The 18,728-nt window shown below is 48.9% G+C and overlaps 1 protein-coding gene across 1 annotated transcript in view; it reads right to left on the reverse strand.

Moving 5' to 3' along the window:
- Positions 1 to 18,726, reverse strand: part of KLHDC9 (kelch domain containing 9) — an 82,132-nt gene extending 63,406 nt beyond the window's left edge. The window contains exons 1-3 of the mRNA XM_056545519.1: positions 18,655 to 18,726; positions 11,221 to 11,305; positions 11,044 to 11,080 (exon numbers count right to left, since the gene is read on the reverse strand). Coding sequence (XP_056401494.1) covers positions 11,044 to 11,080; positions 11,221 to 11,305; positions 18,655 to 18,711 — 179 coding nt within the window. The 5' untranslated portion in view covers positions 18,712 to 18,726. The remainder of the gene's footprint in view (positions 1 to 11,043; positions 11,081 to 11,220; positions 11,306 to 18,654) is intronic.
- Positions 18,727 to 18,728: the final 2 nt, after the last annotated feature.

An 18,728-nucleotide genomic window follows, 5' to 3' on the forward strand; every position in this document is an offset into this window, starting at 1 on the left:
CCCAGGTTGAGGAACGCTGATCTACACCAGGTTGAGGAACACTGATCTACCTCAGGTCGGGGAAACACTGATCTACCCCAGGTTGGGGAACACTGATCTACCCCAGGTTGAGGAACGCTAATCTACCCCAGATTGAGGAACACTGATCTACCTCAGGTCGGGGAAACACTGATCTACCCCAGGTCGGGGGAACACTGATCTACCCCAGGTTGGGAAACACAGATCTACCCCAGGTTGGGGAACACTGATCTAACCCAGGTTGGGGAACACTGATCTACCCCAGGTTGGGGAACACTGATCTACCCCAGGTTGGGGAACACTGATCTACCCCATGTCGGGGGAACACTGATCTACCCCAGATTGAGGAAAACGGACCTACCCCAGGTTGAGGAACACTGATCTACCCCAGGTTGGGGAACACTGATCTACCCCAGGTAGGGGAACACTGATCTACCCCAGGTCGGGTAAACACTGATCTACCCCAAGTCAGGGGAACACTGATCTACCCCAGGTTGGGGAACACTGATCTACCCCAGGTTGGGGAACACTGATCTAACCCAGGTTGGGGAACACTGATCTACCGCAGGTTGGGGAACACTGATCTACCCCAGGTCGGGGGAACTGTGATCTACCCCAGGTTGGGGAACACTGATCTACCCCAGGTTGGGGAACACTGATCTACCCCAGGTTGGGGAACACTGATCTACCCCATGTCGGGGGGACACTGATCTACCCCAGATTGAGGAAAACGGACCTACCCCAGGTTGAGGAACATTGATCTACCCCAGGTTGGGGAACACTGATCTACCCCAGGTAGGGGAACACTGATCTACCCCAGGTCAGGGAAACACTGATCTACCCCAAGTCAGGGGAACACTGATCTACCCCACATCGGGGGAACACTGATCTACCCCAGGTCAGGGGAACACTGATCTACCCCAGGTCGGGGGAACACTGATCAACCCCAGGTTGGGGAACACTGATCTACCCCAGGTTGGGGAACCCTGACCTACCCCAGGTTGAGGAACACTGATCTACCCCAGGTTGAGGAACACTGATCTACCCCAGGTTGGGGAACACTGATCTAACCCAGGTTGGGGAACACTGATCTACCCCATGTCGGGGAACACTGATCTACCCCAGGTTGAGGAACACTGACCTACCCCAGGTTGAGGAACACTGATCTACCCCAGGTTGGGAAACACTGATCTACCCCAGGTTGAGGAACACTGATCTACCCCAGGTTGGGGAACACTAATCTACCCCAGGTTGGGGAACACTGATCTACCCCAGGTTGGGGAACACTGATCTACCCCAGGTTGGGGAACACTGATCTACCCCAGGTTGGGGAACACTGATCTACCCCAGGTTGGGGAACACTGATCTACCCCAGGTCGGGGGAACACTGATCTACTCCAGGTCGGGGGAACACTGATCTACCTCAGGTCGGGGGAACACTGATCTACCCCAGGTTGGGGAACACTGATCTACACCAGGTTGGGGAACACTGATCTACCCCAGGTTGGGGAACACTGACCTATCCCAGGTTGGGGAACACTGATCTACCCCAGGTTGGGGAACACTGATCTACCCCAGGTTGGGGAACACTGATCTACCCCAGGTTGGGGAACACTGATCTACCCCAGGTTGGGGAACACTGATCTAACCCAGGTTGGGGAACACTGATCTACCGCAGGTTGGGGAACACTGATCTACCCCAGGTCGGGGGAACTGTGATCTACCCCAGGTTGGGGAACACTGATCTACCCCAGGTTGGGGAACACTGATCTACCCCAGGTTGGGGAACACTGATCTACCCCAGGTTGGGGAACACTGATCAACCCCAGGTTGGGGAACACTGATCTACCCCAGGTTGGGGGACACCGATCTACCCCAGGTTGGGGGACACTGATCTACCCCACGTCGGGGGAACACTGATCTACCCCAGGTTGAGGAACACTGATATACCCCAGGTTGGGGAACACTGATCTACCCCAGGTCGGGGGAACACTGATCTACCCCAGGTCGGGGGAACAGTGATCTACCCCAGGTTGGGGAACACTGATATACCCCAGGTTGAGGAACGCTGATCTACACCAGGTTGAGGAACGCTAATCTACCCCAGATTGAGGAACACTGATCTACCTCAGGTCGGGGAAACACTGATCTACCCCAGGTCGGGGGAACACTGATCTACCCCAGGTTGGGAAACACAGATCTACCCCAGGTTGGGAAACACAGATCTACCCCAGGTTGGGGAACACTGATCTACCCCAGGTTGGGGAACACTGATCTAACCCAGGTTGGGGAACACTGATCTACCGCAGGTTGGGGAACACTGATCTACCCCAGGTCGGGGGAACTGTGATCTACCCCAGGTTGGGGAACACTGATCTACCCCAGGTTGGGGAACACTGATCTACCCCAGGTTGGGGAACACTGATCTACCCCAGGTTGGGGAACACTGATCTACCCCAGGTTGGGGGACACCGATCTACCCCAGGTTGGGGGACACTGATCTACCCCACGTCGGGGGAACACTGATCTACCCCAGGTTGAGGAACACTGATATACCCCAGGTTGGGGAACACTGATCTACCCCAGGTCGGGGGAACACTGATCTACCCCAGGTCGGGGGAACAGTGATCTACCCCAGGTTGGGGAACACTGATCTACCCCAGGTTGAGGAACGCTGATCTACACCAGGTTGAGGAACGCTAATCTACCCCAGATTGAGGAACACTGATCTACCTCAGGTCGGGGAAACACTGATCTACCCCAGGTCGGGGGAACACTGATCTACCCCAGGTTGGGAAACACAGATCTACCCCAGGTTGGGGAACACTGATCTACCCCAGGTTGGGGAACACTGATCTACCCCATGTCGGGGGAACACTGATCTACCCCAGATTGAGGAAAACGGACCTACCCCAGGTTGAGGAACACTGATCTACCCCAGGTTGGGGAACACTGATCTACCCCAGGTAGGGGAACACTGATCTACCCCAGGTCGGGGAAACACTGATCTACCCCAAGTCAGGGGAACACTGATCTACCCCAGGTTGGGGAACACTGATCTACCCCAGGTTGGGGAACACTGATCTAACCCAGGTTGGGGAACACTGATCTACCGCAGGTTGGGGAACACTGATCTACCCCAGGTCGGGGGAACTGTGATCTACCCCAGGTTGGGGAACACTGATCTACCCCAGGTTGGGGAACACTGATCTACCCCAGGTTGGGGGACACCGATCTACCCCAGGTTGGGGGACACTGATCTACCCCACGTCGGGGGAACACTGATCTACCCCAGGTTGAGGAACACTGATATACCCCAGGTTGGGGCACACTGATCTACCCCAGGTCGGGGGAACACTGATCTACCCCAGGTCGGGGGAACACTGATCTACCCCAGGTCGGGGGAACAGTGATCTACCCCAGGTTGGGGAACACTGATCTACCCCAGGTTGAGGAACGCTGATCTACACCAGGTTGAGGAACGCTAATCTACCCCAGATTGAGGAACACTGATCTACCTCAGGTCGGGGAAACACTGATCTACCCCAGGTCGGGGGAACACTGATCTACCCCAGGTTGGGAAACACAGATCTACCCCAGGTTGGGGAACACTGATCTACCCCAGGTTGGGGAACACTGATCTACCCCAGGTTGGGGAACACTGATCTACCCCATGTCGGGGGAACACTGATCTACCCCAGATTGAGGAAAACGGACCTACCCCAGGTTGAGGAACATTGATCTACCCCAGGTTGGGGAACACTGATCTACCCCAGGTAGGGGAACACTGATCTACCCCAGGTCGGGGAAACACTGATCTACCCCAAGTCAGGGGAACACTGATCTACCCCACATCGGAGGAACACTGATCTACCCCAGGTCAGGGGAACACTGATCTACCCCAGGTCGGGGGAACACTGATCAACCCCAGGTTGAGGAACACTGATCTACCCCAGGTTGGGGAACCCTGACCTACCCCAGGTTGAGGAACACTGATCTACCCCAGGTTGAGGAACACTGATCTACCCCAGGTTGAGGAACACTGATCTACCCCAGGTTGGGGAACACTGATCTAACTCAGGTTGGGGAACACTGATCTACCCCAGGTTGGGGAACACTGATCTACCCCAGGTTGGGGAACACTGATCTACCCCAGGTTGGGGAACACTGATCTACCCCAGGTTGGGGAACACTGATCTACCCCAGGTCGGGGGAACACTGATCTACTCCAGGTCGGGGGAACACTGATCTACCTCAGGTCGGGGGAACACTGATCTACCCCAGGTTGGGGAACACTGATCTACACCAGGTTGGGGAACACTGATCTACCCCAGGTTGGGGAACACTGATCTACCCCAGGTTGGGGAACACTGATCTACCCCAGGTTGGGGAACACTGATCTACCCCAGGTTGGGGAACACTGATCTACCCCAGGTTGGGAAACACTGATCTACCACAGGTTGGGGAACACTGATCTACCCCAGGTTGGGGAACACTGATCTACCCCAGGTTGGGGAAGACTGATATGCTGCCGCTGGACAGAAAGGGTGGACTCACTTATGGTGAGATACTGTATATATACAGACTTGCACTTCATTTTTTGGGGATTATTTTAGCTTAGATTTTTCTTAGTTACACCTCTGTATATTAGGCCACAGGAGCAAATGATGGAGCAAACTTTTTCTGACCCCTTCCCCCTTTTCTCTCCGCAGACCATCGCAGTTCATTTCCATCCTATTGGCCTCCAAGCATTAAAGTTCACAACGTGCCCTGTCCGGACACCCGATGGGGGCGAGGGGCCGCACACCCCATTCATCACCGGAACATGATATAAAGGACCGAACATCTGCATCCAGGGAGAAAGGACAAGAGTTCAACAGGCAAAGAAAAAGATTGGTCAATTTTACATAAAAATGTGCAGAATTTACTCGACTTCTTGGATCTAAACTATGACTCTGGAAAGTAATTACAATTTATTTTTTTTTTTTATAAAAACTGATAAATCTGTGAGTTATTTGTGGTGGAAACCATTGTGTCCAGAAGAGGTTAACTGCCTCCCAGGAAAATGAAATCATGCATGACAATAAGTCAGCGAGAACTACATGGCCCACAATGCACTTGGCTTGTAGAGGGATCTAAATAAATGGGGTCTCAGGTGGCGATGGTGGGCTGCGACCATCTGCCGGCCTCATACTGTAGAGATAGGACGTATCGATTATCAGTTATTAAGATGTTGGGCGCCGCCCCCTCTGGGGAGGGTAAGTGGGCAGTGAGATCATGCCACACAAGCACTAATCTATGAGCTCAGACCTGACCAATCAGACGCTTCGCTGAACGATTACAATGTCATGGGTCACCCGGATTAAGTTAACCCCAACATCGTAATGATTGGAGGGTTCGGACTCCTGTGGGTGCCCGGTTACCCTCCTCTGCACTGAATGGGTTAAAATGCAGCAACTCCCCCCTCTATTACATTGCGAACTTCACAGCGCCCCCTTTTTCATTCTTCGGTCACAGAGGGTTAAACCGCTGCCACGAGGGGTACACAAAAACATGGCTGCCGCCAGCACCCTTTGTTCTCGGTGTGACTGCAGCGTGATTTTTTTTTTTTATGCATTCAACGTCCAGGAGAGAAAAGAACGGCAGAAGAGAAAACATCTTTTGGCAGCTTAGGGTGGGCACAGGAGGCGGGCACGGGGGTAGGGGCACACGTGGAAGTGTTGATATACCTCTGTGGGCAGAGGGGGGTGTGGTGACTATAGTCTTCTGAACAGGCTGTCGGACCAGGGGCACCCTCTCACTCCCATGGTAGCCTGCGCCGGACATGCCGATGGCCTCTGTGCGGACAGCGAGTGTCACTTGCTGAAGCCATTCATGAAGTCAGGTGCACACGACTACTGTCTAGACAGTCACTGGGGAAGCAGCCGCTGTGACATCCCATCGGGGATACTCACCGCAGCCATGAAACGCCTAGTAAGAAGCAGCCGCTGCTACCATCACCACGTGCTGCGCTGGCCATAAACACACACATGCCCCCTGCTCCTTTATTATTTATTAACAGCAGCATCCGGAGGGGGCACATACTTACACATGTTTGACATGAAGTGACACAGGACGAGGGGGGAGGCATGAGTGGATAAGGGCAATGGGAGGTATAATAGACAGGTGAGGTGTTATCGGGGTAAGGTGGCGATAAGGGCACAGCGTGAGGGGAAAAATGGCTGCTGCGCCTTGTGGGTCAAATCATGGACCAGGTCTAGTATTGGGTGATAACCAACATTGCCACCATTACATCTACTACACAGATTGTCTCAGAACTTTCCTGCCCAGTTATGTATGAGGTTATCCAGAAATAGAAAAACAGCACCTCACCCACCCTGGCCCGTTCACCTGTTCTCTGAGCTGCAGTACCACACACATCCTGAGGACAGCGGTGATGCTGTTTTTTGGAAGAAATCAGTTCTGTTATCATAATCCTGATGTTGTAAAGTTCAGCATCAGCATTTTCCCTCTACCAAGTATATATACAATTTCGGGATCATGGCAATTATTCATTACAACTAGGGGGCGGTACAGAATATTATACAGGGACGACTCTGAAGTGGTGGGGTCAGGGGTGAGAATATAAGTCCTCTGTACCCTGGTGTAATAGCACAGTGGGCGCAGGGACTGACATGACCGTATTCTGTCCGGCGCTGTGGATTATGTCGGTTGTATATTATACACTGGACTATACAAGTGACTGCAGCAGGTTCCTCTCCCTAAATCTAATATTTACTGGCTCATGAATAACATCCTCCAGTAATGAAGGGAGATATATAGGAGATCACCGGTCACCTGGGGGGTCACCTGTCCTTTATCCCAATCATCTCATCCCTCTATTACAGAATGGTGTAGTCTGCAGTCTATCGTACACACTATTTCTCTGTTGACAATGATGGCCCACCTCCCTTTTCGGTGTATTTCCCATGTATTTGTGACACAGGAGCCCGATGAGATGTTCTCTCTATTCGGGGTGTATACAGGAGGGTGGGTCGCAAGGAAGGGGCCGCAACCATTCTGGTCTCTGGGGGCGGGCGTGTAATAAGATACTCTGTAAGACGCCGCGTGCTCCCAGGTTCTCGTCCCAGGAGGGGGAAACACCTGCCAGGTTAATTCGCACTGACGCTGCTGAAATCCCGGTGAGACGCGGTGGAGACAGGAGTCCTGCATAACAGGGGGTCTCTGCGGGGAGATTATAGAGCATTGATCTGTGCAAGGAGCAAACATGCGAAGGAGAATGGCGGCACAACCATCACCGCTGCTGTACAAATATCTGAGGGGCCAGAGTGGCCATGAGCCACACATATAGAACACTGTATTGGTGACCAGTCAGCATTAACCTCCTAAGTACCAGGTCAAGTTTATGTTTTTACCTCATACTATTATAACCTACTGCCTGATATTGTATAATTCAACCCTTGTTCTCCCCTGAAGCCTGCACCCCATAGCCCTGTGGTGTGGCCCTGAGGCCCGGATCCCATAGTCCTGTGAAGTGACCCCAAGACCCGGACCCCATAGCCCTGTGGTGTGACCCCGAGTCCTGGACCCCAAATTCCTGTGATATGGCCCTGAGGCCTGGATCCCATAGGCCTGGGAGTCACATCACAGGACTATGGGAACCGGGCCTCAGGGCCATATCACAGGACTGTTCTGTGATGTGACCCCAAAGGCCTGGACCACATAGTTCTGTAATGTGACCCCCGAGGCCTCTACCTCATAGCCCTGTGATGTGACCTTCGAGGCCTGGACCCCATAGTCCTTTGATGTCACTCCCAAGGCTCAGACCTCATTCAAAGTCCTGTCATGTGTACTCCAAGGGCTTGACCCCATAGTCCTGTGATTTGACCTCCAAGGCCCAGACCCCATAGCCCTTTGATGTGACCGTGAGTGCTGGACCCCACAGTGCTGTGATATGGCCCTGAGGCCTGGATCTCATAGTCCTGTGATGTGACCCCGAGGCCTAGACCCCATAGCCCTGTGGTGTGACCCCGAGTCCTGGACCCCACATTCCTGTTATATGGCCCTGAGGCCTGGATCCCATAGTCCTGTGATGTGACCTCCAAGGCCCAGACCCCATAGTCCTGTGGTGTGATCCCGAGTCCTGGACCCCACAGTCCTGTGATGTGGCCCTGAGGCCCGGATCCCATAGTCCTGTGATGTAACCCCGAGGCCTGGACCCCATAGCCCTGTGGTGTGATCCTGAATCCTGGACCCCACAGTCCTGTGATATGGCCCTGAGGCCCGGATCCCATAGTCCTGTGATGTGACTCCCGAGGCCTGGACCCCATAGTTCTGTAATGTGACCCCTGAGGCCCCTACCCCATATCCCTGTGATGTGACCTTTGAGGCCTGGACCCCATAGTCCTTTGATGTCAACCCCAAGGCCCAGACCTCATTCAAAGTCCTGTGATGTGTACCCCAAGGGCTTGACCCCTTAGTCCTGTGATGTGACCTACAAGGCCCGGACCCCACATCCCTTTGATGTGACCCCGAGTCCTGGACCCCACAGTCCTGTGATGTGGCCCTGAGGCCCGGATCCCATAGTCCTGTGATGTAACCCCGAGGCCTGGACCCCATAGCCCTGTGGTGTGATCCCGAATCCTGGACCCCACAGTCCTGTGATATGGCCCTGAGGCCCGGATCCCATAGTCCTGTGATGTGACTCCCGAGGCCTGGACCCCATAGTTCTGTAATGTGACCCCTGAGGCCCCTACCCCATATCCCTGTGATGTGACCTTTGAGGCATGGACCCCATAGTCCTTTGATGTCAACCCCAAGGCCCAGACCTCATTCAAAGTCCTGTGATGTGTACCCCAAGGGCTTGACCCCTTAGTCCTGTGATGTGACCTACAAGGCCCGGACCCCACATCCCTTTGATGTGACCCCGAGTCCTGGATCCCACAGTCCTGTGATGTGGCCCTGAGGCCCGGATCCCAAAGTCTTGTGATGTGACCCGATCAGATGAGATCTGGGGAATTTGGAGTTTGCTGTGGCCTTGTTGTCCTGGGGATTGGGGTTCCCCATCACAAAGAAGAAAATGTGATAACGTCCGTCCGACTACAATAAGGTGACATTATAAAAACTACTTCGGCTATTGAACAAAAACCATCAGATGTAAAGTGCAGATCTGGTCAGATAAGGAAATACAAAGAGTAAAATAAAATACAATTTTACAATTTTGATAACTTACTTTCTATATTTCCATTTTTTGTTTTTAAATTGTATACATGCACTTTTCAAATGTAGCGCAGTTTCAGCCCTCCCCCCCCCCCCTCCACCAAAAATAGAGAAGATGAGAAGAGGCAACAAATGGTGGCAGGTGCTCGAGAAAAAAATGAGCCATTGGGGAAAATGTTTAACCTAAAATATGAGAAATAATGATATTACCGTAAGTAGCGGCGCCCCCCGGGGGTGGAGTTTGTTGCCAGAAATAAAGGTCTCTTCTTTCTCACTGGCTGAGGTGATTCGCAGAGAGGGAGCGAACCAACGTGTTATTTACTTTACCCTTTTTATTGTTGTTTTTTAATTATTCGCTTTTTATGCTTTTTGTTTTTTAACTGAAATCCTGAAACAACTTTGAATCCTACAAGCTGCACAACAAGGATTTCCTATAAGAGGAAGCGGCATCTGGTGTGTGCGCTCACGGGAGAGAGGGTCCTGCCCCCCCCCCCCCCCAGTCCACCTCTTAACCCTTCTCCTGCCAGAAGGCCGATCACTGCGGGAACCTATCACCTCATGCTGCGAATGCTTAGCCCGGCGCCTAAGACGAGCCCAAGAGTGAGGAACGCCGTTGAATCCTAATGATCGCGCCGCAGCTGCTACGATGGAGGGGGGGGGGGGAGATTCATATTTACACCACCCCACAAACATATCAAACCCCCCATCATTTCTGTGAACAGGGGTTGTCACTCAGCTTTCCCTGAGTCCTAAATGGAATATCTGCCCAGTCATAACAGGTGATGTTGTATTATTTCATAACTTCTCAGGTTTACCATTCAGAAGTCTAGAAAAGCTGTGTGGACAAGGTATATTTCACTAGTTATTCCATAATACAAATTCCATTCAGCCACCTGTTTTTCTTACCTGTGTCTCGGAAAGCTGGGTGACAATCCACATGGCTGCCATGATGGACAAGAGGGCGTATTACTGCTGTAATTTGGATAATGTCATTCAGGAATGTGGGAAAAAGCTACACCTGTCACCCCGCTTTCCTCTAGCATGGGACAGCACATTGGCCAAGTCATGCAGCACATTGGAAGCAGACAAATATGTACATTTACCATTCAGGAGTCTAGGAAAGCTGAAAAGTGACCATAGGAGTCAACCTTACAGCTCCAGCATGAGCTATCACTCAGCTTACCAAAATCTGCCGAGTCAGGAGAGGTGACTGCTATGGATAACCAATATGTTTAATGTTACAGCCCCCACATATGTTGTCACGCAGATTCCCTAGAGTCCTGAACAACATAACGTTTACTAATTAATCACATTCACAGCTCTAGGAAAGCTGGGTGGCAGCCTATTCTATTCAGTGGTTGTTAGATTTATCTGTGTCCAGGAAAGCTGGGTGACAACCCACATGGCTGCTATTACAGGATGACATATTGGTGCAATCACAAGGAAGATTTGCCTTTCAAGAGTCTGGGAAAGATAGGTCATCATAGAAGGTGGCCTTGATTGTAGTTTCCAAGAGAAGAGGAAGACTCAGTTACCAACATGTACTTGGTCTTCAATAGTGAAGAAAATCCTACAGGGAAACCACACACGAAGTGTGGTGCGACTGCCTGAGCCCATATTTATCTGTGACCAGTGACATCATCAGGATCCAGCCACCGATGACATCACTCATCCCTAGTGAATAGCACTGAAGGCGAAGCTCAGGCTTCTATAACGGTTGGATGACAATAAGATGACACATCAGTGCGGCCGAGGAGGAGACGTCTGATGAAACCTCCATTAAATATTGAATCTGCTGATACATACCTGGCAGCGGAGGGTGGGATGATGTCATCAAGCAACTCTAGAAGGATGACATCATCAGCAGCAGAAAGGGAAAAAAATACATAAACATGATATGAGATCATCAAATAAATATAAAAGCGAAGAGCAGCGAGTGGGCTCCGACCCGACCCAATATATCCCAGAAATAAGAACACATACCTGGAAACATTGGAGTAAATGTGTCTGTTTGTGGGACAACCGGGGCGACAGCGTCCAGCGGCATTACAAGCTCCGAAAAGTTACGCTACAAATTAAGGCAAAATTTATTCTCACCAGAAATCAGCTAATAGAAAAAATTCTCCCCAAAAATGAGCAATTTACACTACAAGCCACCCAAAATGTCACCCATGTAAAATGTGTCCCTCACAATGCCCCCGAGATACAAGTGAGCCCCCAAATATTTGCTCATCCATAATAATACAAATACCACTAGAATATGCTCCGCCCCCCCAAATTTACCCTCACCCCTTAATACAAACTGTGTTTATCCAACGTCCTCCCCCACACATGGAAAGTGGTGGCAGATCCAGCCCCTCATGTCAGCGCCATTTTGTCTTTACCACAGGTAAGAGATGAGGTGCTTTGTAGGTCACATATTCGGGGGGGGGGGGGGGGGCTCAGCCATGTCCCCTGGTGGTCTGAAACTACATGAAATATTTTCTTAGTTACTTGCGCCATTTTCTGTCATTGATACGATAGACAGATACATGAGCCCACAATATCCCCCAGACTGGGCCCTCTATACATCATATTCTACAGGTGCTCCTCCATATTACTCTGACCCCACCACAATACCTTACCTCCATACTGTCCTCACACCAGCCGAACCCCCAATAATCCTACCACCCACCCTGAACCTACCAAAACCAACCTTAACTATGAGATTTACCTAATACCCGACCAAACCTAAATATACTCCTACCAGCACCATATCCCCCCAAGATCACTCTCCTCAGTACTAACCTTGTCCTATACCCTAAATACAGACCCCATTATATGATCCCCAACACTCCTTCACAGTAAATGCCCCTCTACTCCAATTGTCCCCACATTACCTCAGCCTCACCCCCATACAACCAAACATTCCAATCCCCTACAATCCTCCTCACCTGTCTCTTCCTTCATCACTTATACAGTACACCCTGAGATGTCCCCACCTGTAACCCCTCCAGCCAGCTCCCCTTACATCCCACCTCACCTATATATAACCCCAATTACTGCCTCAGAGTCCCCATTACCTCTCTAGCCCGTCAATTTTGTAGCAGATTTTGCGTCAGAATCCGTGGAAAATCTCCATCCCATAGATTTCAGGGGCAATCTGCGCCATACTTTATATGTCAGGGATATTTCCAATGAAGTTGTGAAAGCCAAGTGTAGATTTTCTTCATTATATGGGACTCTAAGGGCCAGAAAATCATCACAGAATTTCCGTAGTGTGAACATACCCTAATAATATGCAAGTGTGCTCCCCTATTATCTCCGAAGTTATCTGCTCTCTTATTATCCCTGAAGTTATCTGCTCCCCTATTATCCCTGAAGTTCTCTGCTCCCCTATTATCACTAAAGTTATCTGCTCCCCTATTATCCCTGAAGTTATCTGCTCCCCTATTATCACTGAAATTATTTGCTTCCCTATTACCCCTGAAGTTATCTGCTCCCATATTATCACAGAAATTATCTGCTTCCCTATTACCCCTGAAGTTATCTGCTCCCCTATTATCACTGAAATTATCTGCTTCCCTATTACCCCTGAAGTTATCTGCTCCCCTATTATCACTGAAATTATCTGCTCCCTTATTATCCCTGAAGTTATCTGCTCCCCTATTATCACTGAAATTATCTGCTTCCCTATTACCCCTGAAGTTATCTGCTCCCCTATTATTACTGAAATTATCTGCTTCCCTATTACCCCTGAAGTTATCTGCTCCCCTATTATCACTGAAATTATCTGCTCCCTTATTATCCCTGAAGTTATATGCTCCCTTAATTATCCCTGAAGTTATCTGCTCCCCTATTACCCCTGAAGTTATCTGCTCCCCTATTACCCCTGAAGTTATCTGCTCCCCTATTACCCCTGAAGTTATCTGCTCCCCTATTACCCCTGAAGTTATCTGCTCCCCTATTATCCCTGAAGTTATCTGCTCCCCTATTATCCCTGAAGTTATCTGCTCCCCCATTATTACTGAAGTTAACTGCTCCCCTATTATCAGTGAAGTTATCTGCTCCCCTATTATACCTGAAGTTATCTGCTCCCCTATTATCAGTGAAGTTATCTGCTCCCTTATTATCCCTGAAGTTATACGCTCCCTTAATTATCCCTGAAGTTATCTACTCCCCTATTATCACTCAAGTTATCTGCTCCCTTATTATCCCTGAAGTTATATGCTCCCTTAATTATCCCTGAAGTTATCTACTCCCCTATTATCACTGAAGTTATCTGCTCCCCTATTATCCCTGAAGTTATCTGCTCCCCTATTATCACTCAAGTTATCTGCTCCCCCATTATCCCTGAAGTTCTCTTCTCCCCTATTATCAGTGAAGTTATCTGCTCCCCTATTATCCCTGAAGTTATCTGCTTCCCCATTATCAGTGAAGTTATCTGCTCCCCTATTATCAGTGAAGTTATCTGCTCCCCTATTGTCATTGAAGTTATGTGCTCCCTTAATTATCCCTGAAGTTATCTGCTCCCCTATTATCCCTGAAGTTATCTGCTCCCTTAATTATCCCTGAAGTTATCTGCTCCCCTATTATCACTGGTTATCCGCTCCCCTATTATCCCTCAAGTTATCTGCTCCCCCATTATCCCTGAAGTTATCTTCTACCCTAGTATCAGTGAAGTTATCTGCTACCCTATTATCCCTGAAGTTATCTGCTCCCTTAATTATCTCTGAAGTTATCTGCTCCCCTATTATCCCTGAAGTTATCTGCTCCCCTATTATATTTGGTTATCTGCTCCCCTATTATCACTGAAGTTATCTGCTCCCCAATTATCACTAAAGTTATCTGCTCCCCTATTATTACTGAAGTTATCTGCTCCCCCATTATCTCTAAAGTTGTCTGCTCCCCTATTACCCCTGAAGTTGCTCCCGCATTACCCCTAACGTTGTCTACCACATTACTCCTAAAGTTGTCTGCCCCTCCCCATTACCCCCGAAGTTGGCCCCCCATTATCCCTGAAGTTGTCTGCTCCCCATTATCCCTGAAGTTATCTGCTCCCCCATTTTCCTGAAGTTGACTGCTCCCCCATTGTCCCTGAAATTCTTTGCTCTCCATTACTATTTGTCTCCCCTATTTTCCATCAAGTTTTTTGCTCTCCATTACCCTTCCTATTACCCCTAAAGTTATTTTCTCTCCATTACCCCATGTCTCCCCCCTATTACCCCTGAAGTTCTTTGCTCCCTATTACCCCATGTTTCCCCTCTTACCCCTGAAGTTCTTTGTTCCCCATTACCCCATGTCTCCCCCTATTACCCCTGAAGTTCTTTGTTCCATTACTTCATGTCTCCCCATATTACCCCTGAAGTTCTTTGCTCCCCATTACCCCATGTTTCCCCTATTACCCCTGAAGTTCTTTGTTCCCATTTACCCCATGTCTCCCCCTATTAACCCTGAAGTTCTTTGTTCCCCATTACCCCATGTCTCCCCCTATTACCCCCTGAAGTTCTTTGCTCCCCATTACCCCATGTTTCCCCTCTTACCCCTGAAGTTCTTTGTTCCCATTTACCCCATGTATCCCCCTATTACCCCTGAAGTTCTTTGTTCCCCATTACCCCATGTCTCCCCCTATTACCCCTGAAGTTCTTTGCTCCCCATTACCCCATGTTTCCCCTATTACCCCTGAAGTTCTTTTCTCCCCATTACCCTATGTTTCCCCCTATTATCCCTGGAGTTGTCTGTGCCCCATTATCCCCGAAGTTGTTTTCCCCATTATCCCTGAAGTTCTTTGCTCCCCATTAACCCATGTTCCCCTATTACCCCTGAAGTTCTTTGCTCCCCGTTACCCCATGTTTCCCCTATTACCCCTGAAGTTCTTTGCTCCCCATTACCCCATGTTTCCCCTATTTCACCTGAAGTTCTTTGCTCCCCATTACCCCATGTTCCCCTATTACCCCTGAAGTTATCTGCACTCCCATTACCCCTGAAGTTATTTGCTCCCCATTACCCCATGTTTCCCCTATGACCCCTGAAGTTATCTGCGCTACCATTACCCCTGAAGTTCTTTGCTCCCCATTACCCCATGTTTCCCCTATTAAACCTGAAGTTCTTTGCTCCCATTACCCCATGTTCCCCTATTACCCCTGAAGTTCTTTGTTCCCATTACCCCATGTTTCCCCTATTACCCCTGAAGTTCTTTGTTCCCTATTACCCCATGTTTCCCCTATTACCCCTGAAGTTCTTTGTTCCCCATTACCCCATGTTTCCCCTATTACCCCTGAAGTTCTTGGCTCCCCATTACCCCATGTTTCCCCTATTACCCCTGAAGTTATCTGCGCTCCCATTACCCCTGAAGTTCTTTGTTCCCATTACCCCATGTTTCCCTTATTACCCCTGAAGTTCTTTGTTCCCATTTACCCCATGTTTCCCCTATTACCCCTGAAGTTCTTTGTTCCCCATTACCCCATGTTTCCCCTATTACCCCTGAAGTTCTTGCCTCCACATTACCCCATGTTTCCCCTATTACCCCTGAAGTTCTTTGTTCCCCATTACCCCATGTTCCCCTATTACCCCTGAAGTTCTTTGCTCCCCATTACCCCATGTTTCCCCTATTACACCTGAAGTTCTTTGTTCCCCATTACCCCATGTTTCCCCTATTACCCCTGAAGTTCTTTGTTCCCTATTACCCCATGTTTCCCCTATTACCCCTGAAGTTCTTTGTTCCCCATTACCCCATGTTTATACTATTACCCCTGAAGTTCTTGGCTCCCCATTACCCCATGTTTCCCCTATTACCCCTGAAGTTCTTTGTTCCCTATTACCCCATGTTTCCCCTATTACCCTTGAAGTTCTTTGTTCCCTATTACCCCTGAAGTTCTTTCTTCCCATTACCCCATGTTTCCCCTATTACCCCTGAAGTTCTATGTTCCCTATTACCCCATGTTTCCCCTATTACCCCTGAAGTTCTGTGTTCCCTATTACCCCATGTTTCCCCTATTACACCTGAAGTTCTTTGTTCCCTATTACCTCATGTTTCCCCTATTACTCCTGAAGTTCTTTGTTCCATATTACCCCATGTTTCCCCAATTACCCCTGAAGTTCTTTGTTCCCATTACCACATGTTTCCCCTATTACCCCTGAAGTTCTTTGTTCCATATTACCTCATGTTTCCCCTATTACCCTTGAAGTTCTTTGTTCCATATTACCTCATGTTTCCCCTATTACCCTTGAAGTTCTTTGTTCCATATTACCTCATGTTTCCCCTATTACACCTGAAGTTCTTTGTTCCCTATTATCTCATGTTTCCCCTATTACCCCTGAAGTTCTTGGCTCCCTATTACCCCATGTCTCCCCCCTATTACCCTTGAAGTTCTTTGTTCCATATTACCCCATGTTTCCCCAATTACCCCTGAAGTTCTTTGTTCCCATTACCACATGTTTCCCCTATTACCCTTGAAGTTCTTTGTTCCACATTACCTCATGTTTCCCCTATTACCCTTGAAGTTCTTTGTTCCATATTACCTCATGTTTCCCCTATTACACCTGAAGTTCTTTGTTCCCTATTATCTCATGTTTCCCCTATTACCCCTGAAGTTCTTGGCTCCCTATTACCCCATGTCTCCCCCCTATTACCCTTGAAGTTCTTTGTTCCATATTACCCCATGTTTCCCCTATTACCCCTGAAGTTATTTGTTCCCATTACTCCATGTTTCCCCTATTACCCCTGAAGTTCTTTGTTCCATATTACCTCATGTTTCCCCTATTACCCCTGAAGTTCTCTGTTCCCTATTACCCCATGTTTCCCCAATTACCCCTGAAGTTCTTGGCTCCCCATTACCCCATATCTACCCCCTATTACCCTTGAAGTTCTTTGTTCCCTATTACCCCATATCTACCCCCTATTACCCTTGAAGTTCTTTGTTCCCTATTACCCCATGTTTCCCCTATTACCCTTGAAGTTCTCTGTTCCCTATTACCTCATGTTTCCCCTATTACCCCTGAAGTTCTTTGTTCCCATTACTCCATGTTTCCCCTATTACCCCTGAAGTTCTTTGTTCCCATTACCCCATGTTTATACTATTACCCCTGAAGTTCTTGGCTCCCCATTACCCCATGTTCCCCTATTACCCTTAAAGTTCTTTGTTCCATATTACCCCATGTCTTACCCTTATTACCCCTGAAGTTCTTTGTTCCCTATTACCTCATGTTTCCCCTTATTACCCCTGAAGTTCTCTGTTCCCTATTACCCCATATCTACCCCCTATTACCCCTGAAGTTCTTGGCTCCCTATTACCCCATATCTACCCCCTATTACCCCTGAAGTTCTTTGTTCCATATTACCTCATGTTTCCCCTATTACCCTTGAAGTTCTTTGTTCCATATTACCCCATGTTTCCCCTATTACACCTGAAGTTCTTTGTTCCCTATTATCTCATGTTTCCCCTATTACCCCTGAAGTTCTTGGCTCCCTATTACCCCATGTCTCCCCCCTATTACCCTTGAAGTTCTTTGTTCCATATTACCCCATGTTTCCCCTATTACCCCTGAAGTTATTTGTTCCCATTACTCCATGTTTCCCCTATTACCCCTGAAGTTCTTTGTTCCATATTACCTCATGTTTCCCCTATTACCCCTGAAGTTCTTTGTTCCCATTACCTCATGTTTCCCCTATTACCCCTGAAGTTCTCTGTTCCCTATTACCCCATGTTTCCCCAATTACCCCTGAAGTTCTTGGCTCCCCATTACCCCATATCTACCCCCTATTACCCTTGAAGTTCTTTGTTCCCTATTACCCCTGAAGTTCTTGGCTCCCCATTACCCCATATCTACCCCCTATTACCCCTGAAGTTCTTTGTTCCCATTACCCCATGTTTCCCCTATTACACCTGAAGTTCTTTGTTCCCATTACCCCATGTTTCCCCTATTACCCCTGAAGTTCTTTGTTCCATATTACCTCATGTTTCCCCTATTACCCCTGAAGTTCTTTGTTCCCATTACCCCATGTTTATACTATTACCCCTGAAGTTCTTGGCTCCCCATTACCCCATGTTCCCCTATTACTCTTAAAGTTCTTTGTTCCATATTACCCCATGTCTTACCCTTATTACCCCTGAAGTTCTTTGTTCCCTATTAACTCATGTTTCCCCTATTACCCCTGAAGTTCTCTGTTCCCTATTACCCCATATCTACCCCCTATTACCCCTGAAGTTCTCTGTTCCCCATTAACCCATATCTACCCCCTATTACCCCTTAAAGTTCTCTGTTCCCTATTACCCCATATCTACCCCCTATTACCCCTGAAGTTCTCTGTTCCCTATTACCCCATATCTACCCCCTATTACCCCTGAAGTTCTTGGCTCCCTATTACCCCATATCTACCCCCTATTACCCTTGAAGTTCTTTGTTCCCTATTACCCCAGCCTTCCTCTGCACACTTACATCCCTTTCCCTTCTTCCAGGACTACAACTCCCAGCATGCCCCGGGACGCGGCTCATGAAGCAGGCAGGGAATT

The sequence above is a fragment of the Hyla sarda genome, chromosome 11, assembly GCF_029499605.1.
Source record: "Hyla sarda isolate aHylSar1 chromosome 11, aHylSar1.hap1, whole genome shotgun sequence".
Lineage (NCBI taxonomy): Eukaryota > Metazoa > Chordata > Amphibia > Anura > Hylidae > Hyla > Hyla sarda.